Source organism: Symphodus melops (assembly GCF_947650265.1).
Source record: "Symphodus melops genome assembly, chromosome: 21".
Taxonomy (NCBI): domain Eukaryota; kingdom Metazoa; phylum Chordata; class Actinopteri; order Labriformes; family Labridae; genus Symphodus; species Symphodus melops.
In genome coordinates, this window is record NC_136711.1 from 15,628,905 (window position 1) to 15,656,311 (window position 27,407).

Here is a 27,407-nt window from a genome sequence, read left to right on the forward strand (position 1 = left end):
CTAAATATTTAGTAAAAGTTTGATCTAACAAAGAATCTGAGCTCCATCTCACCATGTGCTGTAACTGTATATGTTTGTCTGGATAATGTGCCAGAAATACATCACTGATCACATCTTCCTTTGGATACAGATTTTGTTTAAAGGGTGTTATTAAAAAAGTTAAATGCTACCTAAATGCTGCAGTTCAATAAAACTTTTCCACTTATTTATTTTTAGGAAGGGGGTTTGGTCAAAAAACAGTGCCGTCTTCTATCTTGTCAACACCGGGCAACGACATTACCCAAAATGCAAAAAAAAAACAACAACAACAGGCAGACAGTTCAGTTCAGGTGTGTTGCTATGCTAGCAGAAGTGAGGAGTCATCTTATAAGCTCCACACTCCAGGATATTTTTATTATTCAAGACTTAAAGTGTTCGACATCAAAGTGACGTGACAAAGTGACATCACTCGAGGCCGTGTTATCAGAATTAGAACAGCTCCTTCTGAAGCCACAACAAGCTTTACATAACTTCTCTCTTTTATGCAGCATTTCTCACTGAGTCATCGAAGTCCGAAAAAGTTATGCACAGGGCACAATTTATACACATTAGGCATTCAAAGTCCATAACGAAGGAGAAACATGCATGCCAAACTGTCAAAGAAAACCCTGCTATAAAAGATAAAAAAAGAGTCTATTGGAGGAGGAACAGAGTGCATTCATGGTGTTTGTTTGTTTGTTTTTGGTTTAAATAAACATCCAACATACATTTAAATAGAAATGATAACCAGAGTGTGATCAGAGAGGTTTGGGACATATATGAATGGCATTGTTGTTATAAATAATACAAATAAATTTTTGCCATGTGCTTGTGAGAATGTGTATATCACAATAATGCTGGGATTGTAATTAGTTTAGTTAGTTAAGCCCCTAGAAGTCACATCCATTGAATGGAAAATCAATTCAAATCAAAGTTTGTTTGACAATAATACACCTGTATTACCTGAAAACACCTGTATTCTGTAACTTTCCTCCCCCTCCTCAGGACAAAGGGAACATTAGAGTAGTGTTTAATGTTGGCACTGACGACATCAACATCGAGGAAAGCGCTAAGTTTGTCAACGATGGGAAGTACCACATCATACGCTTTACCCGCAGCGGAGGCAATGCCACCCTCCAACTGGATGACCTACCCGTCATAGAGCGCTATCCCTCAGGTAGGCCCTGCCCCGCCCACATAAAGCCCCCTTACCACCCACCCACCCACCACAGCACTGTCTGTCCTGGGACGCAGCGAACTACACCCTCGTTCAAATCAACTCACTTCCTGACTGATGAATCACCTCAGTGTTCCTATCGATGTTTCTATTAAACTGTGAGGTTGAGAAATTTAACTGCAGCTTTGTTTTATGTTATTGTGTTTGAAATGAAATATGTGTGATCTGACATGAAACATGACTTTTTAAACCATAAAAGGAGACATTATTTACGGTAGCTTGTATACTAGCCAGTTATGTCATGTTAGGCCTGTTAAATAGTGTTAAAGGTAATTTATGAAAATATTAAATTCAGGTGTCAGTTGTTTTTCTCACCATAAAAGAAAATAATAATAGTTGGTGCATTTTTGGACAAACAATAATTTTAAAAAATGTCATATTTTGAGATAACTAGAGAGAAAAAATAAGAAAAAAAGTGTATTTGTCTTTGTTTTGATATTTGTTTTCTTTTCCTATTTAAAGTGGTAATCTTAGGGAGAAGTAGTCTTTAACTCAATGAAGTCCAGGTAGCTAAAATGCTAAATGCTAGTTGTTGTGAGGTGTGTGTGAGGGTTCTTCCTGTATGTAACACTAAACTCAGTCAGTCATATAGGCAGTATGTGGCAGCTGTAACATTATTTCCCTGTGCTCTTGCAGATGTTAACCCCTGAAATGTCTCTTTAAAGTAAACCCAATGAACAGAGAGTAAGAGTCCGCTCACTGGAAACATCCATGAATTCAGCTCTTCTTCTCTTTAAGCTTTAACGTAACGCAGTGACATGCTAACAATGAGCGGACCATTACTTTCTTTTCATTGCTGTTCTTTTTGTATCCAGCTCCTGTACCACGTTTGGATGTGCGTAATTACTACTGTGTTTTCATCTCTAAATTAAAGGCAACATTGATAACGAGCGCCTGGCCATCGCCAGACAGCGAATCCCCTATCGGCTCGGTCGAGTAGTTGACGATTGGCTACTCGACAAAGGTAAAAACCTGATTAAAATTCCTTAAAACTTTCAGCTTAAAAAATACAATTGAAGGCAGTTGAATATACTTTATTGTGCACCATCAACTAACATCTAAAAATCTAAATCCATAACTAAGTTTATAAAAGTTGGGCAGCTGTAGTGTGTAATACTGTGTAAACTGTAGTGCCTGTGAACGTTTCTTGATAGTGTGTATCTTTTAATATCAGGTTAAAGGGACGATGGAGAGATTTAAATGTGAATAAATCAGAGAATAGACGAGAAGTACTGATAAAAGGTGCTTTATTAAGACTGGTAAATAATTTATTATCAAATTGTAAACTATAAAGCATTTACTAAAGATTATGTGTTTGCAATCAAATTAAAGTACATGTAAAGTATTGACTTGTAAATTTGAAATGACTAATAGAGCAATGCTTTTTGTAAAAGTGTAAAAGTTTTCCTCCTAAACTTCAGCAGAGCTCCTTAAATTAGCCTCTAGTCCCTTTAACAGTGAGCAGTGCTAGAGCTTATAACCTGTGCATGCTTCATAGGCCTGTTTCAACAGTTCTCTAGAATCTCTCTCTCTGTCTGCCTGTCTGTTGCTCCTTCAAATACAATGTCGTGCCGCACAGCCATCACCATAGCAACCATCTGACGGCCCCGTCTTCTCGGGGCCCTCTGACTCCTCTCATCTGCTGCCGCTTCCTCCTTCTTCTGTTCTTCGCCTCATCCTCCTCCTTGATTTCTCTGTCACTTCACCCCACTTCCCTCCTCTTCTTCTTCATCCTTTCTTTTTTTTCTCTCAGCCCTTTCCACAGCTCTCCATGGCTTCGATTCGCTCTGCCATGCTTAGTCTGTCCCATCCTCTCACCATGGCTTGGGGGTGGTGGATTGTGTAACACTCAAACACTCTTGTGTGTGTATGTTTGCACGTATGTGACCACTGGTATGTATGTGTGTGGCTGTATTTGTGTGTGTCCGTCTGTCTTCTTTCCTGGTGTACGTCTGTGTGTTTGGCGCGTTTGCATGGGTGTTGTGTGTGTGTGTGTGTGTGTGTGTGCGTGCGTGTGTGTCCATGCAGGTCGACAGCTGACCATCTTCAACAGCCAGACAACAGTAAAAGTAGGCGGCGGCGAGCGAAGCGCTGGTATGTTCCAGGGTCAACTATCCGGCCTCTACTACAACGGCCTCCGCATCCTAAACATGGCCGCCGAGGGACACCCGCACATCCGAGTGGAGGGCAGCGCACGACTGGTCGGCGACATGCCTTCCTCCTCTATCACCCCTCAGTCCAGTGCTGCAGCCGGAGGCAACCGCTCTGACTCCGCCCCTTCCATTAGTGACATCACAACCACCACGGCCACCAACAGGAAACAGGGTTCCACACCGCAGGTCAGAGCACAGCCACATTTTTAAGTTTTTCTCTGTGTGGTCATCGATCAAAGATTTACTTTGACATCTATTTTCTATCACCTCAAAGTCCCACTGTCATTCTTTGTGGAACAATGGGTGATTAGAGAGTGTTCATTTGTTCGATAAGTTTCTTTATAAACTCAGTTTATCACGTGCTGGAGGACGGAATGATAGTTCAGGAAGAGGGAGATTGTTTTCAACTCCACTCAAGTTTATTTATGACACAAAACAAAGGCTTTTAATGTACGCAGGGTGTTCAAATAGAAATCTAATGTTACTGTGAAAGAAAAAAAAGATGTCACCTGCAATAGAGGCAAGTCCAGGATCAAAGCACAATGGGGATAATGATACGGGCTCAGGATTCAGTCAAAGTAAGAAGAGAGACGTTGCTGTTGTTTTTTAGTCTTTGCTTTAAAAGTACACAGTTAAAAAACCAGCAGAGGAGGGAAGGGCGCTGATGTGCATCAAAGCTTTCCAGCCAGACTTGAACCTGGACGATGAGCCGCTTCATGGATATTGTTTTAGAGCCCTAAGCTGACAAGATGTCTGAACATCAAACTGTTGAACCTTCACTAAAAAAAAAAAGTTGGCCAAGTTTGGAATCAGCAGGTTTTCTGAACGTCTTTGAAGAAAACAAACTCAACCAAACTTTGATCATGTATTCTGTTTTTCGCTGTATTGACAGTTTTTGAAGTTTTTCAAATGCTTCAATGTGATTATGGTGTTTCAAAAAAAAGGATTGCTCTTCTACACAATTTCTCATGTAAACCAAAATCTTCAACTATTTTAAAGGAAACTGTTCAGTTCTTCTGGTGTCTAACACAAGACGTGGAGCGGAGCAGAACGGCTCTTAATGACCTTCGCAGCCAGCCAACTCTGAAAACAGGGTGTTTTTGGAGTCCGCTCTGTTCTGCGTCTGATGTTTTCTGGTTCCTTAAAATTGCTTAAAAAGCGCTTGAGTGTTTCTCTAAAGCTGTAAGAATCCTGTGGGATATGATGCAAGAATGTCAAGTCCGAAAAAGATAACTCCGAAAAAAATACTGAGGCAAACATAAATGTAATCCCTCTGTGACCTTGTTCATCTTTTTGAGTGGCGTCATGGCATTTTATTTGATCAGTATCGTCAGATATACATGAAGAAAGATTCATCAACAGAAGGCTCACAAGCTTATTTGATTCTTCTGTTACAGCCTTTACGTGAATGGATTAGAAAGCAAAGTGATCCCTGGCCACTAAATTACAGGAGCATCAAATGTTTGTGTTAATGGAGGCTGTAATAGCTTTTCCATAATATTCATCTTGTAAACTGATGCAAATGGGACTCGACAATAGAAACACCTGAGTGTTATTGAGGAATATTTATAGAGGATGTCAGGGGATGAGACGCTTCACCACAGACTCCTCTGCTCTATTGTTCGGATGGCTGGTGAAATGTGTCCAGGCTCTTTGTGGGCGTCTGTGTGTGCTGCAGTTCTTCTTCTGTGTTATAAAACTCTGCCTGCTGCACTGAAAAAAAAGATTTTTTTTTTCTTTCTTTTTTCCCAGTGATACAAGTTGCCATGGAGATAGTGAGCCCCAATACCCGCTGCTCGCTTTCTCTCTCTCCCATCCAGACTCCCATAGAGAATAGCTCCTCTGTGTATTAACCGCCAGCTGTTTCAGACATAAATAATATAACGTAGAGAGCTGTGAGCTAAGCCCGAGGCATCAATAATGGATATAAGAGCTGGATGGATAGAGCTCCATACTGGTGACAGCGATGTCACACAGGGCTTGTTTTCACACCTCAGTCCTTTACTCTTTTATTAACCATTCCTGCTCTACTGATGTCAGGGCTAAATTTGGGATGCGGAGTTGTGCACTGAAGTCGATATCACTGTATGAGAACTAGGTCAAAGCTTCTATAAGCTCAACATGCTGCAGAGAGTGTAAGTGTGTGTGTTCGCTCGTTTGTGCAAGTCAAATCGCTCCTGCTGGCCCCCTGAAACTCTGGTGTGCGTGTTTGTCTTGTTTAAGAAGAATCTACAGCTACCTCCATTGAGGCTGCCTAGTGTTGCCAGGCAACCAACCTGGCCTCAACCAGTGCACAGATACAGTGTAGAGCGAACACAGAATGCACACGCACAAAAAAAACAAAAAAAAACACTCAGGTGGATTGAGAACAATGGGCTTGAATTGCAGCACGTTGCATCAGATGAGGGGCAGTGAGACAGACGTCTCTCCGAAAAGCTAATGATTGATTTTATGAACACGCCCAAGTTTAGGTGAATCGAACGCAGCCTAAGTTGCCCCATGAGTTTAATGCGTCCCTTATTATTACTGAATGTGAATGTGTTGTGTGCTCCATTGTAAGGTCCACACTTCTGACTTCTTTTTTTTCTCTCTCTCTCTTTGGCGTGTTGTAAAGTGGAAGAGATTAATAATGCATGACAGCAGAGCAGCAGCCAGGAAAAAGAGACGGTGTGTATGTGTGTGAGGGAGAGTGTTTATGCTAGAGGCAGCTCCAAATCTCAGAGCGTGAGTTTGGTTTTGATGTTTGGTGTCTGTCTGTGTGTCTCTGTTAGTGTGTGTTTTTGTGTGTTTTTGTGTGTGTACCTGTGCTCATGGTAAGACTTGATAGAAAAAAAACCTAAGGCTCAAAGCGGCACCTCATTGGCTCCCAGGAACCAGCTGACCCGACACTTCGTCCTTAAGCTCTCTGAACATCTAACTCGCACTCGCTCCCACCCTCCCTCCTTTTTTTGGGGTTTTTTTTTTACCTTGCTATCTTCTTTACATCTCTCACACCTTTCTCTCCCCTTTATTCTTTCTTCCACTTGCAATCCATCTTCTGGAGACACTTTCTCCCTCCTCCCTAGCGCACTTTTTTCTCTCTTCCTTCTCTTCTCTTTTTTTTTTTTTTGCTCTCTCTCCCTTCATATCTTTCCATATTTACCCGTCACTCCCCCCCTCCTCTCTCTCTCTCTCTCTCTCTCTCTCTCTCTCTCTCTCTCTCTCTCCAGTGATAGGCTGTTAATGCAGGCGGTGTATGAGTCTATCTCACCATCTGCAGTAGTGGAGCTCTCTCCTCTCCTCTCCTCTCCTCTCCTCTCTCTCTCCAGGATCTATTCATCAGCCTGCCAACTTCACCCTGATTCTGTGTCTGCTTGCGCGTCTGTGTAGATGGGTCTAAATAGAAACAGACCAATGGAGCACGTCTGGCTATTATAGAGTTTGTGTGTGTGCGATGTGTGTTTGATATCCAGTTGTGAAAGTAGCACACAAGCTGTTGAATCTTCTGCGAGAAAGTGTGAGGACTGAGTGCAGCTACCATGTGTGAACTAGGAAGTCAGGGAGGCATTGACGGTCGTTGGCACTGTTCCGCTGCTCAGGTAGAGATTTTGCTCTTTAAGCATGCAGAAATCCTTTTTCTTGGTGCTCTCTCTTGTATGTCCTTTTTTTCCCCTCCTGTAATTGTGTGTATGTGTCTGTCATTAAGTCAGCATGCCTTATTGATAAAACTCGTGAAGATTGGGACAGAGAGGAAAGGACCAATGGCGATGAAGAAAGAGGGGCGTCCCTGTTTCATCTTCTTCAAACTTCTGTTTGTGCCTCTCTATTTTCCTCATGCTCCGTGTGATGGGGGGGGGGGATCAATAATCCAATTGACACCTCCTCGATTGAGCGAGGCGGGGATGTAACAGATCAGAGGAGGGGCCCTGGTAATTTTCTTGTCTCGCTTTTTGTTTAATCTGATATCATGATTCAGAACCGGTGCCCGCTGAGGTCACATAGGTGTTTTTGGATCGATAACCGAGCATGGTGGCTCGACATTGATCGCTGACAGCTGGGGGTTGATGTGTTTCCTAGCGGCTGATTGGTTCTTGTGCTATTTGGATCCTGGCAGAGGCAGTGAGGCTTATTGAGTGGCTGGATTCCAGAGGCTAAGCTCAGCCTAGCAGCATTTGACAGCCCAGTGAGCAGAACTGATTGGAAAGGCAGCGGAGGAAAGAGACAGAGTCAAGCATCAATAACCCTAATGTATGCTTCCAGGCCAAACTGAACCACAGCAGACTTGTCAGGACCAGGACCACACCAAACCGAGGCCAGTGCGGGCTTTTTCAGATGAATAAACAAAGTGCCTGTAATCCACAAAGACACGCAGGCAAAGAAAAAGAGATACCAAGGACAGAGGAAAGGCTTAATGAGCTTCTGTTTGAAATCCTGTCTGTAGCTCTCTGCTAAGACATCATCGACCACTTAGTGCTTTGATTTGGTTCAGATTCTGTTCTGGTCTGCTCGTAATCTGCCTCTTGAGCTCTTCTCTCTTTTATAGCACTGCTGCTCTCTCTCCTCTTTCTTTTATTCTGTGGGTTACTAACATCCACTGCAATGCATCACAATCCAATTTTAATTTAGCGCTGGCACCGAGCACCCAATCACACACACACACACACACACACACACATTCATATTTCTCATGCCGAAGCGTCAAGGCGGGCAATGTTTAACAGTAGTTCATGAATATGCGGAGCACATTAGCACCATGTTAAGTACAGACCGCAGCACTTTGAAGTCCTCCTCCTTTTCCTCAGCTCATCCCCCCCCCCCTCTTCTTTTCTCTCTCTTTCTCCTGAAATGTTATCCACCCATAAAATCTGTATCTTCTCTTCCCCCCCCCCCCTCTTTTGCTCACACTCTTGCTGGAATGGCAAATCAATGCACAGGTCCCCACTGAGGGAGATTTATTTATTTATTTTTTATTTTATTCACCATCATTTTTAACAGCCTGAACTTAAGAGTTGCCATGGCAACAGGAGGAGCAGGGATGGAGAGTGGAAAAGAGGCTTCTTTTTTCCACAGAGAGGGAGCGAGGCACACAGGAAGAGCAGCTCGTTGAGACAGTGTTTGCTCCATGTAGGTGAGAGGCTACATCGAAGTGGGTTGTTGACATGCTGCTTCTGGAGAGGTGTTAAATAAAGGAGATCTAAATGAATCATTGAGCGTAAAGTGGAATATTGCATTTCAAATAAAGTGGTTTTATCTTAGTCGTTAGCTTGCACGTTCCCCAACACGTACGAGCACAAGCCAATTTCAGATTTTGAGAGCAGGAAGAGAAGCCGGAGGAGAAAACAGAGGGGGGAGGGCCAAGAGAGCAGGAGATGATAACCGTCTTTTCCCCTGGTGGATTCAAACAGGATTCTGTGTTTCTCTCCTCCCTCCGCCTTTCTTCTTCTCGTCCTCCCAGTTTTGGCCGCCTTCCATTGCTGGGGGGGGCTGTAACATGTGAAAGTGTTTGTAGGAAAACTGAAAAACAGGTGGGCGATGGATTGGTGCTGTGTGCTCACACATGAAGAGAATAAACAGAAAGGGAGTGGAGCTGTTGGAGATAATGAGCTTCTGTATGTTAATGTTGATCTCTCTTCTGAATCCTCTTTCTGCAGTCCGCAGACGATCTCCTGGTGGCGTCAGCTGAGTGTCCCAGTGATGATGAAGACATTGACCCCTGTGACCCCAGTTCAGGTGAGACTAAACCGACTGCATTTTGTGCTTTTTTTTCTCTCTCTCTCTCTCTCTCTCTCTCTCTACATGTCCTCAGCACTCATGGCACTACAATGAATTTTTCATTTCCACTCAGGTTTCTGCCTCCAGACATAACCTAACTCTCTCCATCATTCCCAAGGCCTCATCTCCTTCTCTCACATACACAACCTCTTCCCTCGATCTCTTACTGGACCCGTCTCCTTTCAAACATCTTTTATCACCTTTTTTTAAAATTCTTTTCTTGTTCTAAATCAGTATCTCTCCCCCCCCCCGTTATTACCGTCTAATCCATAGAATTTGCATGCAAATTCTTTCACCGACCACCATTTAATATGGAGTCATTCATCACCGCCCTTCAGCCCCCTGTGCCTGTTTGTGTCATAAAGTGTCAAGTGTTTCTAGTAAAAATTGATATAATGTTCACCTGTGCTCCGGCCCTCCTCTCAAGATGCAGTGATGTAATCTGTTTACACATTATGTGATAATATGGGAACAGCTTTGGCTCTAAGCTGCAGCCTCTCTTTGCCAGCGAAAAGAATTATGCAAAACGCATGTCAAATAATTCATTAAGATGATACATTGTGTCTTCTTGCTCCAGCTCTCTACTCATCACCTAGACTTGCAATACAATTTAATAATGTGCGCCATAAACTGAAGTGTAACATCACATTCCTCCCCTTTCAGCCCGCTCTCCCTTGCCAGAGGTGAAGTTCCCAGGTCCGTCTGAGGTGGTGCGAGAGAGCAGCAGCACCACGGGCATGGTGGTGGGCATCGTGGCAGCCGCCGCCCTCTGCATCCTCATTCTCCTCTACGCCATGTACAAGTACCGCAACCGAGACGAGGGATCATACCACGTGGACGAGAGCCGCAATTACATTAGCAACTCAGCCACGCAGCCAAATGGCAGCACGAAGGACAAGCCGCTGGGCATCGCCAAGATCTCCAAGAACAAGAAAAACAAAGACAAGGAGTACTACGTCTGAGGCACGAGACAGACAGACATATAAGCATACACCTTTATATATAATGGTATATGTACATAAATAGATATATTCGCAAAAGAAATACACACACACACACTGACATAGACATGCTGATGTTAATGTTTACTCTCCAATAATCACACATGCACACATGCTGCCAAGCACAAACATTAACACATTCAAGCACACACACACATACAGTTAGCACACACAGACTGGCCCGAGGGCACGGACCCTTATTGTACAGTATTTACCAATGAAGAGCCTCTGAGAGAAGCTCGTTTTATGAACAAACACCATTCCAGATGTTTTAAAAAAGAACCAGTTTAACTCCCAGTAAAGAACGGATTTTGGGGGCCAGCCAGATTAAAAGTCCAGTCACTCCCCTGCCACAGTACGACCTCTCCTGTCGGACTCGGAGAGGTCGAGGAAGCCTTTTAGCGAAGCACAAGGCAGAATGAACAAAGATGATGTAAAAGCACCAAGAAAAAAGCACCAAGTGTCTCTTCCATGCTTCTCGGCCTTCTTCCCTGTTAGCAAACAGAGCACTGAGGAACAAGCACACCAACGGTCCAAGTCTAACCGCGAGCAGCATCAGGACAGGAAATCAGGGTGTCGCTATAGAGACAGTGAATTACGAGTGGCGGAGGCAGGGATGGTGCTGTTTATGGAACAGATGGGCGGTGGTTGTTTTTACACTGCAGAGCTCGTGTTTTACGGCATCCTGTAAATCAAAAAAAGGAGGAATCAGTGGAAAAAACGGCGAGCTATTTTCCTGGACAGGATACTTGAGACTTCAGATGCTACCTACAGACACCAATGGTGTCCACACACAAACACACACAAACAGCACACAGACATTAAACTATTCACACATGCAGACATACACATTCCTGCAATGCTAAAGACCCACCATATCTTCAAAAAACTGGAGACGATACAAAAAGACAATGGTGAAAATGACAAAAACCATTATAATTGTTATGGCAACGAAAGTGATGAATATGAAGAACATTTTGGGCAGTATAGACTCTTTGGGGAAGGGAGGGGGGGTCTTATTGCACGTGAATTATCTTACTCCGTGTGATTTATACCGCATTGAAACTCCAGTGGTTACACCTTGACTCACGGCCATCATAAATCTACCACCTTGGCTTCAAGTATTCCTAAACAACACGTTACAAATGGTTTTCAGCGTGTGGGATTCAGAAATGATTTAATCTCAGTTCATATTGTCATTGACAAAGTGTGACCATCTCGAGTGTGCTGCATGCCTGAGTCCGAGCTGTGCTGTGAAGTGGTGGCGTGTCCCACAAAGTCCAGAGATGGTGGGTTTGTTTGTGGGCGGAGGAGGAGGAGGAGGAGAAGAAATGGGGTAGCTGTGCCCACAACAGGCCAAGACCTGTTTTCTGGCCTGATGTCCAATAGGCCACGCCCACTATACCTGCTCATCCCAACCACCTTTTATAGCAAAAACCAGCCGAGGAAAACAAAACAAAGTAAATGTTACCATGTGTTGCTAATATGTAGAAAAGTCCAGATCATGATGCCATTGGCTAAATGAGTTGCTTTGATTTCATTGGCTCTCCCTTTTCTCTCTTCTCTCTTTGCGTCCTTTTGTCTTCATGCTGTAAGTCGGCTGGTTTGTCATTACTCATGGTGTGACCGAGACTGATGGGATTCTGGCGGGCTACATTATCTGTTTATTGACTTTGTTTGAGCCCCATGCATCTCGAGAATTGTAGCTCAACGATATATCGATACAAACAGTGCCATGACACGAACAAGCTCCTCCAGTTCTTCCAACCAGTCAGATGCATGCAAATCGACCAGGGTGACAAAGGATAAGAAGAGGACTGTGTAAGATTTCAAAGAACTATGTCAAAATCAACTAAAAATATTCCCTTGCTCCCTCCATCCTTAACTGGCCTTTTCGACCTCCTTTCTTCCCTTCTCTTGTTTGCCCTTTGTTTGGTAAGTTTCCCTCTCTGCCCTCCGACTTTCTCTATGTTTGTCACTTTCTTTTTCCTCTTATCTCTGTTGTGTTGCCATCTGAAACAAAAGGAGGTGTCTCAACCAATGTTCTACATCTAGGTGTTCATTAACCATGTTTATTTTCTATATGTACAATTTTTCTACAGTATTTACTTTTATTTTTATTGTTACGGTTCTTTGATGAACATAAAGTGGAAATTTATTATGAAAAATAGTTTTGAAGATTAACGAGTAAATAAAATATTACCCAAGTGACCAAGGAGTGCATTCGTCTGAATTGGTTTTTGCTTGCATCTGCAATCTGAAAATAAGATAAAATAGTGAGATAAAAATAAGTGAGATAATCAAAATCTTTTCAGGATTTTAGCTTAGAATAATGGCAGACAGGAAGCGTGGCCTTGCTCAAAGATGAAGCACCACATCAGGAGCTCACAAATGTACATTATCTATTTTGTTTCATCTATAAAAAAAAAAAAAATGTGATTGTCCACTAACTTCTGGAATCTTCACTGGCAAACTTCAGGATGAAAAAAAAGGCCAGATAAATTGCACACACACAAAGAGAAACAGAAGTGGATTTATTAATATTTAACGATCAGTATCAAGAGAATGTATTTGTAAAAGGTTTGAAAATCTCCAATTGGTTTTCAAATCTTAAATTTTAAGATGATGTGGTTTTCTTTGTCTGAATAGATGAGGAACTCTTTATGCAGCAGATAGATTCACAACATAAAGAACAACCCCATCTGTTGACTGTTTGATCTTTTCCACATAACTACACACATTGGATCTAATTTGTTTAGCTTTCTGTGACCAATTCAAATACGACTTGTGAAAATAACCTTTAACTGCAGCCTAATTTGTGAAGAGTCTGCCTTCCTCTCTACACTTGTTTCAAGTCTTGCGATGCTAAGCTCTACTAACCTAACCAGGTTTTGATTTTATAAACGGATATTGTCTGGCAGACAGCATGTGTCCTTCTGCTTTCAAACAATCTACAAACAGCAGATTTCTCCACTTTTCTTCTCTTCCCTTCACCTTTTTCTTCATCAAGAAATACAGAGCAGCACCTTTTTCTTCTTTTTCAAGTCCCACTGTGTCTAACTGGGACAGTATACACACATAAATACCCCCTCATGCAAACCGAGCAGAGCTTTGAAGTATGACTCAGTGCAGTGAGAGAAATATAAGTCTCTGCAGAGTTGCTGTTTGCCGGATGAAGAACCCCGAGACCACAGAGTCGGGTTTGCTTCCCCAGGTGAGAGGAACTACAAGGACCTGCTGTTTCAATAAACACCCCCACAAGTCTCACTATCATGTTTTTTCTCCCTGCTTCTTCTTTTTTTTTCTTTTTGTCTTTTGCTGAACAGTCTGTGCTCAACAAAAGGCTTGTGTAAAGCTGTAGCCATCTGCCACCGTGCTGTCCTTGACCACAGCCAGCTCGAGATAAAGTCACAGCCGAGTTTTATTTTTAGAGTAAACAGAGAGCAACTCAACTTTATGACCAATCCATTGCTTTATGCAAACATAGATCTCAAAGTTTTTGTTGTACAGAAAATAATTTGACTGTATGAAAAACTATCCTTAACGTGTAACCATTCCTATACCCTAACTGCTAGAAGGGTAATTCACGTACATGAGGACAACAGCACAGGGTTTTATTTCAATTTAAGCTGAGCAACTTTTGCCTGGAAATTATTGCTGATTAAATAATCGTGCATTTTTGGTGATTTTATTGTTCACTTGAAAGTTTGTGAATTGCATTCAAGTTGTTCACAAAGACTAAGTCCTCCAGCGTTGTGTTTTTTTTAGCGATGACAAATGCACACGACTTTCCTTTAAATGCATTTGCCTGTGGTTGCAAAAAGAATACGATTTTACATTGTTGTTACCGTAACATCAGTATTAAATTGAGACTGTTACATAACCTGTGGTTAAAAACTCCTCATAGAGAGTTAAAGGCCAAAAGCAGTGATTAGTAATAATGCAAAATAGCTGGTCTCTGTAACTTGTAGCCACCAAAATGGAGCACATCCATCCTTAATAGTACACCTGTGTTTTACTCTCAAAAGCCAAAAACATCCACAGGGAAAGGGTTTATTGACTTTTTCATTTTGTACATTTATTGGCTTGCTGAGCAAGGACACTGTCTCATTCTGCTGAGTTGAAACATTCTCAACATTTTTTATCTCATACCTCCCTTGCACAGGTGCAGAACAATCAGCAGATTAGTTTATTCTCTTCTAATATAATCTATAATTCATGTCATGCACGCGCACACACACAAGCGCACACAGAAGCAATAGATCTTCCTCTTCCCACGTCTTTCATTTGCACATCTTTCCACACCTGCATTCTGTCTCGCTCCCTGTCCTTCCCTTTCTGTTTCATCTTTCTTGCCTTGAGTACAAGCACAATTGTGGGGTTGTGTGACTGTGTTTGTGTAGTTGTGTCAGGAGCTCAAGGCTGCAGTTTTACTTCTGCTTTGGGAAAAATCATAAAGACCTCTGTTCCTCTGCTTTCAGTCTAATGCCCATTGTACAACACACACACACACCTATGTGTCAATACAAGACGTAAAGAGGTTATGTGTGTACAGAGGAGAAGCTTAGGTGCATTAATATAAGAGCATTGTTACATAAGTCTGTGTGTGTGCGTGTGTGTGTCTGTTGAGCATTTGTGCTTGTGTTCGTGCATGTGTAGCCATGTTACTGTGAATGCAGAGAGAGTGTCCTTGCACGCTGGGGAGTGGAGAAAAAACTCAACAGATATGAGACGGAAGACAAAACAGATTCATGCCTCTTCCTTATAATTACTTGCGTCCGAAGCTTAAAAGAAGATTATCAGGCTGGAAAAAAGAAACTCCTACAAGGCTATCTGAGTTTGTTTCTCTCTCTCTCTCTCTCTCTCTCTCTCTCTCTCTCTCTCTCTCTCTCTCTCTCTCTCTCTCTCTCTCTCTCTCTCTCTCTCTCTCTCTCTCTCTCTCTCTCTCTCTCTCTCAATTTCTTTGGGAGCAAAACAATCATGTCAAACAAAAAATATCCAAATGGGTTACAGTCTATGGTGAGTACCCTTTTTATGTTTGGTTTTTTTCTCTCCGTCGGGGATCCTGAGCGTTTGAAATACAGGCAGATGAGAAAGCCTGCATGGAGCAGCTAGACATGAAAACAGACCAATTTTTCAATGTTTTTTTGAATGTACTTTAGTGAACCCCATAAAAGACTTAATATGGGACCTTCAAAAGAAAGACATCAGGGGCTTAAGTGTAGAACAAAAAAAATGAAACAGATTTTTTTCTACAGACTTGAGTATTTTAGTCAGAAATTGAAGCTCTGTTTCCTTCTGTGGTTATTTTTATTCACCCATTTAACACACACACACACACACACACACACAAACACACACACACACACACACACACACACACACACACATCCCCTGAGAGACCTCCTACATCCTCATACACCCATAACGCTTTTTACACGCCCCTATCGTTCACCATCACATAGCAGGAAACACTAAAGCACCTCACACTTCTCTCTTTGACCTGGAGGTGAACCCAGCACCGATAGACGGACAGAAAAAAATCCTACAAAATGATAAGTGTGGGCACTGGAGGAAGGCATGCTTGCATGTAAACACCAATTTGGAAACAAGCTCAGTGTGGTAAGAAACACAAGAAGAAGAAAAAAGAAGATTTGCGTCTGGGCTGCGTTGAGACAGATATGATGGTGATGATTCTGATGATAGTGGTGTTTGTGATGATGAGGATGACAGCAGCCTCTGCGCCTTCCTCCGAGATGGACGTAAAACATGACAAAGAGACCATCCGGGCCAAACGAACGCAATGCTTCTGGAATCAGCTGAACGTCGAGGTCACAGAAATTCCCTCCAACATCTCCAGCAAAACACAATGCCTGTGAGTACACACACAAACAAGTGGATGCACACTGAGATCTGCAGAAATTTTTTTCAATGGAAAATATTTTCTTTCTGCAGCTTTCTTTCCCCACACACCTCCCTGAGACTGTTGATAAGAATGCAAATAGTTTTGCATTGCATTTACAATAACATGCTTCAGTATACTGACAGAAATGCTTAACCACAATCACGTTTCTTTTTCTACTCCTTGTCAAGTGTTTCGGCACAAACCTTACACAATGTTAACTATTTATTGAGACAGCTTTCTTCTTTCCCCAAATGTATTCTACTATTGTTTCTCAGAGCTAAAGTCACATGTTAACACAATACTAATCACTTAAACTTGTTATATAAATGTATATGTATATACAGTATTTATTTATTTTTGTAAAGAATTGATAGGTTGGAAATCAAGGAGAGAGAGTGGGGAATGACGTGTGGAAAAAGGAGCCAGTAGTCAGATTCGAACCCGGGTTGCCTGCTGGGAGGACTCGCCTCCTTACATGGAGCATGTGCACCAACCCGTATTCTACTGGCGCCCCACTTCTAACTCATACTTAATGTGGGATTTTGAGATATAATTCCACATCCTTTTTATTCAGCACCAGGTTTAAAGGTTAAGCAGCACATGCTAACATTTGGGAGTCAAACTCGAAAGTGTTCGAGGGAATATGTTAGTTTGTCTTTTAATAAGTTGAGATATTTCGCTTTAGCCCCAAAGGTGTGAGGTGACAGTAGAAGAACTGTTTACGACACAGTAAAATAGAGCTAGAAGAGGCAAGTGAGGGTCATTGCCACAAGGAGTAAACACTGACCTGTTGTTTTGGCGTTTGGTTTGGTGAAACTTTTGGAGGAATCTCAAGGCCAGGAAGAGGGAGGAGAGAATGAGGACCACCTAAAGCGTCTGCACAACCATAGACTAAGACATACACAAGAGCAGAGACCTGATGTACATATTATGTCTCACAAAGCATACAAAAGGCAAATACAACATCAGAACATGTGAACTACTTTGTGGCAGAATGAGGGAATATTCCCAAGAGACGTACAGTGAAATCCCAGGCGGCGATGTGTGTGTTCTCATCTGTTCTGTTCTGCCTTAAGAAGGTCAAGGCTGAGAAACAGTTGGGATGATTACAAGTATGCAGAATTGGATGGCCAACTCAGATTTGATCTACAACAGCCTAATGTTCAATCATTTGTGGATCTCATGCTAAAAAGAGTTTTCATCTCTTAAAAAAAAAAAAAAAAAAAAATCCCAGCAACACTGAGCTTGCTGTACCTGAAACATGAAAAAATGTGTTTCCCTTACGATCACGTTCGTCCCTCATGTGTCGTCACGTTCCCTGTTTAATGTGTCTGTTTTTGCAACAGGAAAATAAAGCGGACACGGATCAGACTGATTCCCCAGGGTGCTCTGAGCAGTCTGCAGGACCTCGAGAAACTGTAAGTATGTGTGTCCATGTTTTTGTGTTTATTCTTTGATGTGGAACATAATGATCTGAGGAGGTCAAAACAATCCGCATATGGACAAACAGAGAAGTGGTGGAGAGCAGGTCCACAGGTCAGGACTAACCCTCAAAGTTTCTCTGTAAAAAAAAAAAAAAAAAAAAAACAGAGAGAGAGAAATGTAATGCTACAGATTAAAGTCCCTCGAAACCCAAATCGATAAAAAAAAAAAGCTTCTAACTCAGTTATTTATGGTCTTCAGCTACGTAACGTACGTAAACGTAATCATTAAAGTTCTTGAAGGTTTCCTTTCTTTTAAATCTCTGTCAAAAGATCTTAAAAAATGTAGATCGAAAGCAGGAACGTATAGAGAAATGAAAACTTTAGAGAATGCAGATTGGGAAAAATAAATGACAGTTTTGAGCGGTTTTTTTTAAATTCCATTTTATTTTATTTCTTACAATTTTTCTCCATGATAAATCCTCAGTTTTTGTTTTTACCCATGATCTCATCCTCTTTCCTTCAATCTCCTTCGTCTTTAGCACCATAACAGAGAACGACCTGCTGGAGAAAATCTGTGCGTTTGCCTTCGCTGGCCTCCATCGCCTCACTCAAATGTGAGTTCATGTTTCTCTAAAAGCCACCGCTCATGACCCACTAAGTCCAAATAGCTGCGAGTTCAGTCTTTGTTTTGGAACAAGGAGAGCTCCAGACTCTGAGAAAGCTCTTCGTAAAATACAGATGAGGAGTTAACTTTTCAGGCTGCTGAAGACAAGAATATGTGCTGATTTCTGAAAATGAATGTCATATTCCTCATGTGTTGTTTGTGTTTCCATTAGTTACATATCTGAAAATGTTGCATTTGAGAGCATCGATGCTTTTGCTTTCTCTGATCTCCCTGAACTTACTGAATTGTGAGTATAACTCGCAGCACAATGGCACTGCTGAAAACCTGTGATTGTAAGAGCAGTCACATACACTCATAATAAAATAACCGCGATTTCTTTCAGGACCATCACAAAGTCAAAACACCTTAGACAGATCGATTCAGATGCTTTCGGACACATCAGGAACCTGCAGTATCTGTGAGTATATAGTGAGTGAAGCAAGCGAGGAAAACTTTCCTCTTGACTTTGCTGTGCTTTTCAAACTGCTTGTGAGTCTAAAATGGGTCATGGGTGACAGGCCTACTTCTGACAGCCCACCACACGGCCAAAGTCATGATTTTTTAACTAGCTTGGTTCCCCTGGAAGAGAAACCGAGCGTCACACTTCTGTCATTTAAAAAAAAAAAAAAAAAAAAAGAAGAAGTGAGATTTTCATGGAGAAAATATTTGTTTCAGTATACAGGACTTGTTTTTATCATTTGAAATAGTATTTTTATTGTTTGCAAAGATCAACAAAATATCAAACACTCTCACTGACCTTTGCCTCTCATGTTGGGGTTGTTTGTGTCTTTATTGGAGACATAGGTGTAGCAATTATGTTTTGTTTTTTAATAACCAATAGTGACTGTTGGCCTTCATAGGACAAATATGCTGAACTAAGAAATTTGAACAATTTGAAATTGCCTTATGATCAGCATATCTTTACATAGCATGTGTTGCTTTGTTTTGCATGTAAGCATTCAGCATCTGTCGGCAGAGTTCAACTTCAAGGTATAGCTTTGATTTGATTTGATTTGATTTGAAAATCTTTAATGTCCCCGAAGGGCAATTCGGTTTGCAGCAGGAGTCCAACACAGATTAAGACAAAACATCACAATAAAAGCAACAACCGACACAGTATAAAATCATACAACTGACAGTTCAACAGGATAAGATCATAAGAGCTTTGTTTGTTTTTCTGTGAGTGGGGTATACTGTATATCAGCTACTTGTCCACGCTAAGTATTTTGGTAAATCGCAAAAAGCTCTCTCTGCATAGTCATATGACCTATCCTATTATTGAAGGGGCCACGCTGACCCCCATCTCCTGTTACTAATATGCTCAATAATGACAAGGACCCTGTACAACCCTGCTTCATTAATACCAAATGTTCCATTAAGCATGGCTCCACAGTTGTTGTAGTCAGTCTTGTTTTGAAAGAAGTTTCCTGAATTAAAAAAACTGTTTTTTCCAAGATCTGAATAGTGAGTGATTTACAGACTATCACATTTTCAAAGACAGTAGATTTTAAACTTGTTGTGTTTTTGCAGAATTATGACAGTATTTTGGAACAAGATGCTCTTACATATCTGATTTGTCTCTCTGCCACCCGAGCTTCTCACTGAATTATCTTGGAATATCGTCACTTGTTAAAATGTAACTTCTGAAAATACAGTGAATGCGACATTGTCTGATTTTATCACTATGACTCATTGCACTGAGCGTGTGTTGTTCAGAGGTGGCGGTGTGAATCTAGTAACATTTGGTGGTTATTTTGCACATCACAGGACCATCTCCAACACCGGACTCAGAGTTTTTCCAAACTTCAGTAAGATCCAGTCCATGGCCAGCAGATTTGTGTTGTAAGTCTCAATGGTGAATTGAAATGAACCTCAAATACATCCTCAGACGCTCTTTAATAGGCTCACTATTACACATACAACACAGCATTTAAACTCTATGCAACAAGGGAGCAGAAAATTAAAAATACAAACCATTTATTTCTGCACCTTCAGGGTATTTTTTATTGATTTTTTTTTTCTATTTAAAAAAAGTATTTACCTCTTGTAAATCTTGTTTTTATTTTATCTATGTGCTGCAAAGGGACCTGCAAGAGAACAGTCACATAGAGAAAGTCCCCGCCAATGCCTTCAGAGGCCTCTGCACTCAAACTATCAGCGAGATGTAAGGGATTCATCGCTTTTTTTATTTATTTATTTATTTTTTTAGAAACACCACCCTCACACAGCCCCGAGTGGGCATTGCATGCACAGTGATAAATGTTCCCTTAAATGCTCCCTGCCCTCTTTACTGAGCCATCTCCTCGCTGTCTCCATTTTTTCTGCATTTATAGCACTCTCTTGGCTATAGTGTGCATGTATTTTCTCCACTGCCTCTCTTTTGACTCTCATCCAGGATGAGTCCTGTAATACAGAGGGTCCCAAACGTTTTAGCTCGCCATTTTCATGTAAAGAATTTCGAACTGAGTGAACAAATGAAACTTAGACACAAGTGTGTGTGTGCTACATCTTTATGTTTTAAGAGCAGTAGGCACCTACATTGTTTCTGTCGTCTGCAAATGTACATTTAAAGCAGTTTTTATTCAAGATCAAAAAAAGGAAGTCTTACTACATGTTAAATACTTATTTAGTGTCATTTATTTGTCATCGTTAACCTGCTCTAGTTACTGACACACATTAAAATTAGTTTGTATTTTTTGGATGCAATTTCTAAAGGGATTTGGTCCATGTGACTGAAATTTGGCTTCCTTTTCCAATGACAGACGGCTCACCCGAAATGGTATCAAGGAGGTGGCAAGTGACGCCTTCAACGACACAAAGATGCACAGATTGTGAGTCACAGGCAGAGACAAGATTACAAACAGAAGCTTCAAAAAACCCATCACAAAAACATTTTTTAATTCCTCTCTTTTTTGTCTCTTTATTTTAGGTGTCTGAAAGGCAATGAACAGCTTACTCACATCAATCCCAATGCCTTTGTGGGTTCCAGTGAGTTGGTGGTACTGTAAGCATGACATCCAACAGTAACTCATGCCTACATGATTCACCCTCATCATTACTAAAGTCAGCATGTAGGAGAAAACATGAAACAATGTGGCGTGTGTGGGGAGGCTCAAAAAATGTAGAAGCATGCCAGATTTAAGGTAAAAATAAACTGAGATCAGGTGAAGTCATTCAAACGGGAATTTGTCCTGTTAATACTCCGAACAAAGAGACACGTTTTTTAATTGAAGTTGCAATAAAAAAAACGAATAATTAAATGTTTCCTGTTGGCAATCAAACAGGAGCTCTTCCCATTATCTTTTTCTGTCCAGGAAATATGACTTTAATTCATCTAAGAAAAACTGGACATTTGCTGACACATATATTTGAGGATGGCTTTTGTAATCTTATAAAGACATCTTTTTTTTTTTCAAAGCAATTAAAAAAAGCTGAAAATAGCATTTCTGAAGTGAACGTTATGGTTATGTTGTACTTGCAGGGACATTTCCCACACAGCACTCAGCTCCCTGCCAGACTCCATCCTCGCTGGTCTCCAGAAGCTGTTTGCAAAGTCTGCCATTAATCTCAAAGAGCTTCCTCCTCTGCATCTTTTTACCAAACTCTACCAGGCCAACCTGACGTACTCATCACACTGCTGCGCCTTCAAGAACAAGCACAGAAACCGGTAAGCATGCATTATCCACATACTTGAGCATCTTTTCATTATGAATCAGAATCATTGCCAAGAAGGTTTGCACATACTGTATATGAAATTTGTTTTTGTGGGTTTGGTGCAAAAACAGCAGGCAAACTTTCCACCATGACACAACAAATTTTAACCCAGCACCTTTTTTTTTTTTTTTTCGCAATCGATGCTCTGTCCGTGGCTAAACACGGTTGAAGACAAGTGTGATTTTTTTTTTAAAGAAAAAACACCCTGAAGCATTTTTTTGTTCTGGTTTTGCAAAATGGTAACGTTTTCAGTCAAACCTTTCAAAAGAATTGGATGAGCAATTTACAATAAATATCTCTTTCTGCCTCAATTGATTGATTTTAATGGCTCACTGTAATAAGCAAATCAAAGTGTCAACTGTGGATTACTATTACACCTCAGACGTATTTTTTTCAGTAGATCAAACTTCAGCCACCTGTGTACTCACCCTGAGGCCCAAGACGACAAACCATTCTACAAAGACTACTGCTCCAACGACACCTCCGTCACCTGCACCCCAACCGAAGATGCCTTTAACCCCTGTGAGGACATCATGAAAGCCACCCCCCTACGGGTCCTCATCTGGATCATCTCCATCCTTGCGCTGTTGGGGAACGCAGCGGTACTCGTGGTCTTGTTAGGTGTTGTGTTCTTGATTTCAAATTTCACATTAGTATTTCAATGTTGAGAGTCTTTGAACTTTTTATTGGCTACAATTGGGAGGCATGTATGCCATAGTTATTTGTTCAAATACTCTGCAGGTGATTTTTTTTTATTTGTTCTGTGCTTTAGTTGAGTGAATTTTAAACCCACACACTTTTTTATAAAAAAGAATGAATGCAACCGTGGGACATTGTTGAATTTGCTTGCACACAGTTTTAGTCTTATTTGAGTTTTTTGCTGCTGTTTCAGTGTAGTTTCCTGTAAACACACACACCTTCCAACAGCTTCCGAATACTGTCATAACAGTTTGTAATTCATTTGCACTTCACATTGTGAAAGGACCTGCTCAAAAAATCTGCACTTTAAACCTGCAGCTATACCTCTCTCTTTATTTTCTGCCAGGCAGCCGTTCCAAACTGACTGTCCCGCGTTTCCTCATGTGTCACCTGGCCTTCTCTGATCTCTGCATGGGCATCTACCTGGTCGTCATAGCAACTGTAGACACGCTCACACGTGGCCAGTACTACAACCACGCCGTAGACTGGCAGATGGGCCTGGGTTGCAGTGTCGCAGGCTTCTTCACGGTGTGTGTGTGTGTGTGTGTGTGTGTGTGTGTGCATGTGTGTGCATGTGTGTGTTTGTGTCTTTTACATACCAATGTAATGTCCACGTTAATACACATACAACAACACTCATTTAAATATGTTTGAACAGAAATATATGTGTGTGTTTGTCCCCTTTAGGTGTTTTCCAGTGAGCTGTCAGTGTTTACATTAACAGCGATCACCCTGGAACGCTGGCACACCATCACACACGCTCTGCGGCTTGACCGTAAACTTCGTCTGAGACACGCATGCATCGTCATGACAGCAGGATGGATCTTCTCCTCGCTCGCTGCCTTTCTGCCCACAGTCGGAGTCAGCAGCTACGGCAAGGTGGGTGCCTCAAACAGACATATGTTCGCTTTCAAGTGGTTTGGATAGATATTTGTATTATTTTATTTTATGTTCATACATTTCTAAAACTACATCTTTCTAGGACAGAGATTAATTTAGATTTTTATATATATATAAATTTAATTTTTATTTGTGTTATGTCATTCAATATTTATTTCTAAACATCTTTGACGGTTGATGATTTCACTTTCAAATATCCCCCCTAGATTCAGTTTGTTCTGTAAATTCTACAATGTTTATTTTATAAAATCTCATATACATTTCTGACACAATGTCAGATCTAAAGTTAACGTAAAGTTTATTGTTACCCGTCATTGCTTAACTTTATATCATGTAACTTTTTTGCCTACATTCTGCACTGTAAGAATTAGAATAGGAAAAGATATAAACACTGCAAACTTTTTGAGATGGCTTTGCAGTGGAGTTGTCAAGTTTCACCATAATTAATATTGTTTGTTTGTTTGTTTCTGTATTTGTTTGGGGTGCAGGTGAGTATCTGCCTGCCCATGGATGTGGAGTCTGTGACGTCTCAGGTCTACGTGGTGTTTCTGCTCCTTCTCAACATCCTGGCGTTCCTCTGTGTGTGCGTCTGTTACCTCAGCATCTACCTGACCGTCCGAAACCCTTCGTCAGCCCCCGCCCATGCAGACACCCGCATTGCCCAACGCATGGCAATCCTCATCTTCACCGACTTCATCTGCATGGCTCCCATCTCCTTCTTCGCCCTTTCAGCCGCACTCAAGCTCCCTCTCATCACTGTCTCGGATGCCAAACTCCTGTTGGTGCTCTTCTACCCCATAAACTCCTGCTCCAACCCCTTCCTCTATGCCTTCTTTACCCGCGCATTCAGACGGGATTTCTTTCTCCTTGCTGCTCGATTCGGCTTGTTTAAGACACGGGCGCAGATTTACAGGACGGAGACTTCTTCCTGTCAGCAGCCGGCCTGGACTTCTCCAAAGAGCAGCCATGTGATGCTGAACTCCTTGACCCAGACACTGAGTCAAGATGGAAAACAAGAAGGCTAGGTGCATGACAGCGCAAGTTGAAATGACTTACAGATAGTTCAACTTATAAAAAAAGACTCTGGTAAAAGTCTTGAGCCTGTATAACGCTTTGCTAGTTTTCTTACTACTCAAAGCGTTTTTACACCGCAGGCCAAACCATGTCACCATCAGAAGTAACTAATCCCGTTCACACACACCGAATCAGTGAGAGCAACTTGAGGCTAAACGTCTTACCCAAGGACACACCGGACTTGTGGCTGCAGGAGCTGGGGATCGAACCCCTGACCTTGAGGTTAAGAGACAACCGACAAAATTAAAGTGGGATTAAGGCTCTTAAGGAGCCTCTTGTTTCTTTTTTTCCAAGTGTTACTCTCTCACCCATTTAGGTAGAATTTCAGGCATGGATGTTAGAGGGGCGATATTATGTACTAAAAACGAATCCATATCAAGTTCCTTTAATTGTGTCAAAACTGAACCTGGAGATCTAAGATGTAGTACAGATATATGTGTGATGTTGGGCTATAGTAAGAATTTGTCAGAAAAATATGTACTGTAGTTCAGTATAAATGCTTTTTAAATCTCAGGACTGATATCTTCTTAGACCCAAAGGAGTGTGTGTTTGAAGCGCTCTTGAGATAGCGATACTATATAATCATATAAAACAAGAAAAATCTCCAAGGTACTCTCATTTTTAAACAATTAAAATACCTTTATTTTGATGGCATGATGATGTAGAGCCTGAAACAAATTGTGACACATTTCAGCACCAAGCCGGTTTTCCAAGATTGGTTTTCCTGTATCTCTAATGGGTTGCCTGTAACTCGGATCTGCCAAAAACATCAATGTGTAAACTGCACTGTATTTGTAGTGTGTAAAAATCCATGTAAATATAGCTACAGGTAAACTGCGGATACTTTAAATAAATCTAGGTCACATTTCTGTCCTAGTTTATACTTTGAGTACAACATAGGTGGAGTTTACTGCTTAATCACAATTTTAGAGGAGAAGTGAAAGTGGAAGACGAGGTATAATAACTTTATTTTTAGGGGACATCTTCTGCAAATGCCTCCATCTGCTGTCTCAAGATAATCGAAAGTACTTTAAAAGAGTTCCATAAAGGTTGGACTCCTGGGATACCGCACATGTTCACGTCAAGAAATCAACATCCTTTTAACATTCAACATCATGATTGAATGATATTCATTAGGAAGCACACCACAGGGACTCACTCATTAATAATCTACTCATACACTCTGTCTGCTGTAGCTCTACAAGCCTCCAACATGTCTCCTAACCTTCAGTTTCTAGTTTTTTTACAGATTATAAATGAGTATTATGTGCCATTTTTATATGTTTTTTTTCAAAGATCATGTGTTGTATTTCAGTCTCTTTTACAAAAACGTTTTTTGTGTATGCTTATATACATTTTTAAACTGAAAGAAAGAGTGCTTTGAAAACAAATAAAGGAAAAACACACATGCACTAACTTGCTGTCTTTATCTAGAAATTCTGCTGTCCTTCACAGCAGCCAAAAGCTTTCAAGGACAACCACCCCACCAACCTCTGCTCAAGGTGCAAGGGTGGGCTGGGTGAGTGACTGACTGGTAGACTACACAGCTGCTCCTTCTGCTTATTACAGGACGATGGATACAACAGCTCACACACACTGAGAGGCAAGGAAACCAGGGTTTCAAGGCTGGGCTGCACGAAGGAATCTGAGTCCAGCTCATATTGATACACTGCCTCCTACGTACCAGCATTGAGCCTGTGCATGCAGTATAGTATTTAACCAGCAGGGGGTGTCCTACTGATGTTTTTTTTTAATTATCTCTGGTTAGTCAGCATCTCTATAGATACTTTAAATATGCAAATTAACAAACCAGAATATAGAAACAAAACGTGTGAGAAATTCAGCTTTTAGTGCTTTACAACGGACAATAATATATGCACATGCTCATATCGACACGAAGAGTGCCATGATTATCAGAAAGTATTGTGATAGAAAAATGAAGATAAAAAGATTACACAGGAATGCATGACATATGTAAAATTAAACAAACTAAATAGTAATTAGTATCCGAAAGCTGAATACTCAAAATCATGCATCAAATATACATTAAAGTAGATTTAACTGAACAATAAAATGTGTCTGTATAACCACGAGTCTTTCCTAACATACATTATAATTATGGAAAAAAAAAGCAAGCAACACAAAATCTTATTTTTGTTATTAAGTTCCGATTTTATTTGGTCTCAGTGAGATATGTTTCGTTGCAGCTCTTTGTCAGTTTCTTTGAGAGCACTTGGGTGCACCACACAACAAAGTTCTTTACATACATAGAAATCCTGACAATACACGCAAATGAAGTCTCAATAAAAGTTAACTATTCATGCAATCAAAATTCAGTAAAAGGCCTAAACCTTCTGTTCACTGATTACTAGTCGTCATTATTTTATTGGGCGTTGAAGAAGGGAACCAATATAGATCTCTAGAAACCATGTGGAAACAAAAAGGAAAAGAAATGTAAATCCTTCATAAAACTAGCTTTAGAGTAATTTTCTAGTTTGAGATCCGAGCTCTATCATTTCATAGCCAAATGATGCCCTCTGGTGGTCTAATTGTATAAAATAATGCTAATTAACAAATCATGAAGGCCTATCTCCCAGAGGATATTTAATTCTTAATCTTTGATTTAAGACTCAGTTAACACGTAGTTTTTATTCCCATATATGATTAAAAATGTAATGAAATATAATTTTAATAAAGATTACAAAGTACACCATACCAGCAATTACCTGATAATTCCACCAAAAATAGTAACAGCCTATTGTCGTCGTTTAACAGGCCGAGTTGATGTTTCCTCATATTGATTGATAAAAATCCATTATTAATGACATAATAGGCCACATTTCGTATTTAGGCTACATGAAAACTAA

General features: G+C 40.9%; 2 protein-coding genes across 19 annotated transcripts in view; both read left to right on the top strand.

Moving 5' to 3' along the window:
• Positions 1 to 12,371, top strand: part of nrxn1a (neurexin 1a) — a 56,895-nt gene extending 44,524 nt beyond the window's left edge. For 12 of the 18 annotated variants that reach the window (XM_079334264.1, XM_079334277.1, XM_079334275.1 and 9 more), the window contains 5 exons: positions 1,024 to 1,195; positions 2,130 to 2,219; positions 3,284 to 3,594; positions 9,039 to 9,117; positions 9,823 to 12,371. In XM_079334264.1, the coding sequence (XP_079190390.1) occupies positions 1,024 to 1,195; positions 2,130 to 2,219; positions 3,284 to 3,594; positions 9,039 to 9,117; positions 9,823 to 10,121 (951 nt within the window). In that variant the 3' untranslated portion in view covers positions 10,122 to 12,371. The remainder of the gene's footprint in view (positions 1 to 1,023; positions 1,196 to 2,129; positions 2,220 to 3,283; positions 3,595 to 9,038; positions 9,118 to 9,822) is intronic. The other 6 variants (XM_079334266.1, XM_079334269.1, XM_079334268.1 and 3 more) reach the window with 1 other exon arrangement.
• A 2,828-nt stretch (positions 12,372 to 15,199) lies between these two features.
• On the top strand, positions 15,200 to 25,952 carry fshr (follicle stimulating hormone receptor). Its single transcript, XM_079372309.1, is given in 15 exon segments — positions 15,200 to 16,035; positions 17,412 to 17,483; positions 18,029 to 18,103; positions 18,326 to 18,400; positions 18,497 to 18,571; positions 19,921 to 19,995; positions 20,237 to 20,317; positions 20,916 to 20,984; positions 21,083 to 21,157; positions 21,635 to 21,820; positions 22,268 to 22,488; positions 22,913 to 23,094; positions 23,254 to 23,445; positions 23,955 to 24,389; positions 24,391 to 25,952. Coding segments are annotated over 15 exon segments (2,055 nt in total). The 5' UTR covers positions 15,200 to 15,841; the 3' UTR covers positions 24,439 to 25,952.
• Positions 25,953 to 27,407: the final 1,455 nt, after the last annotated feature.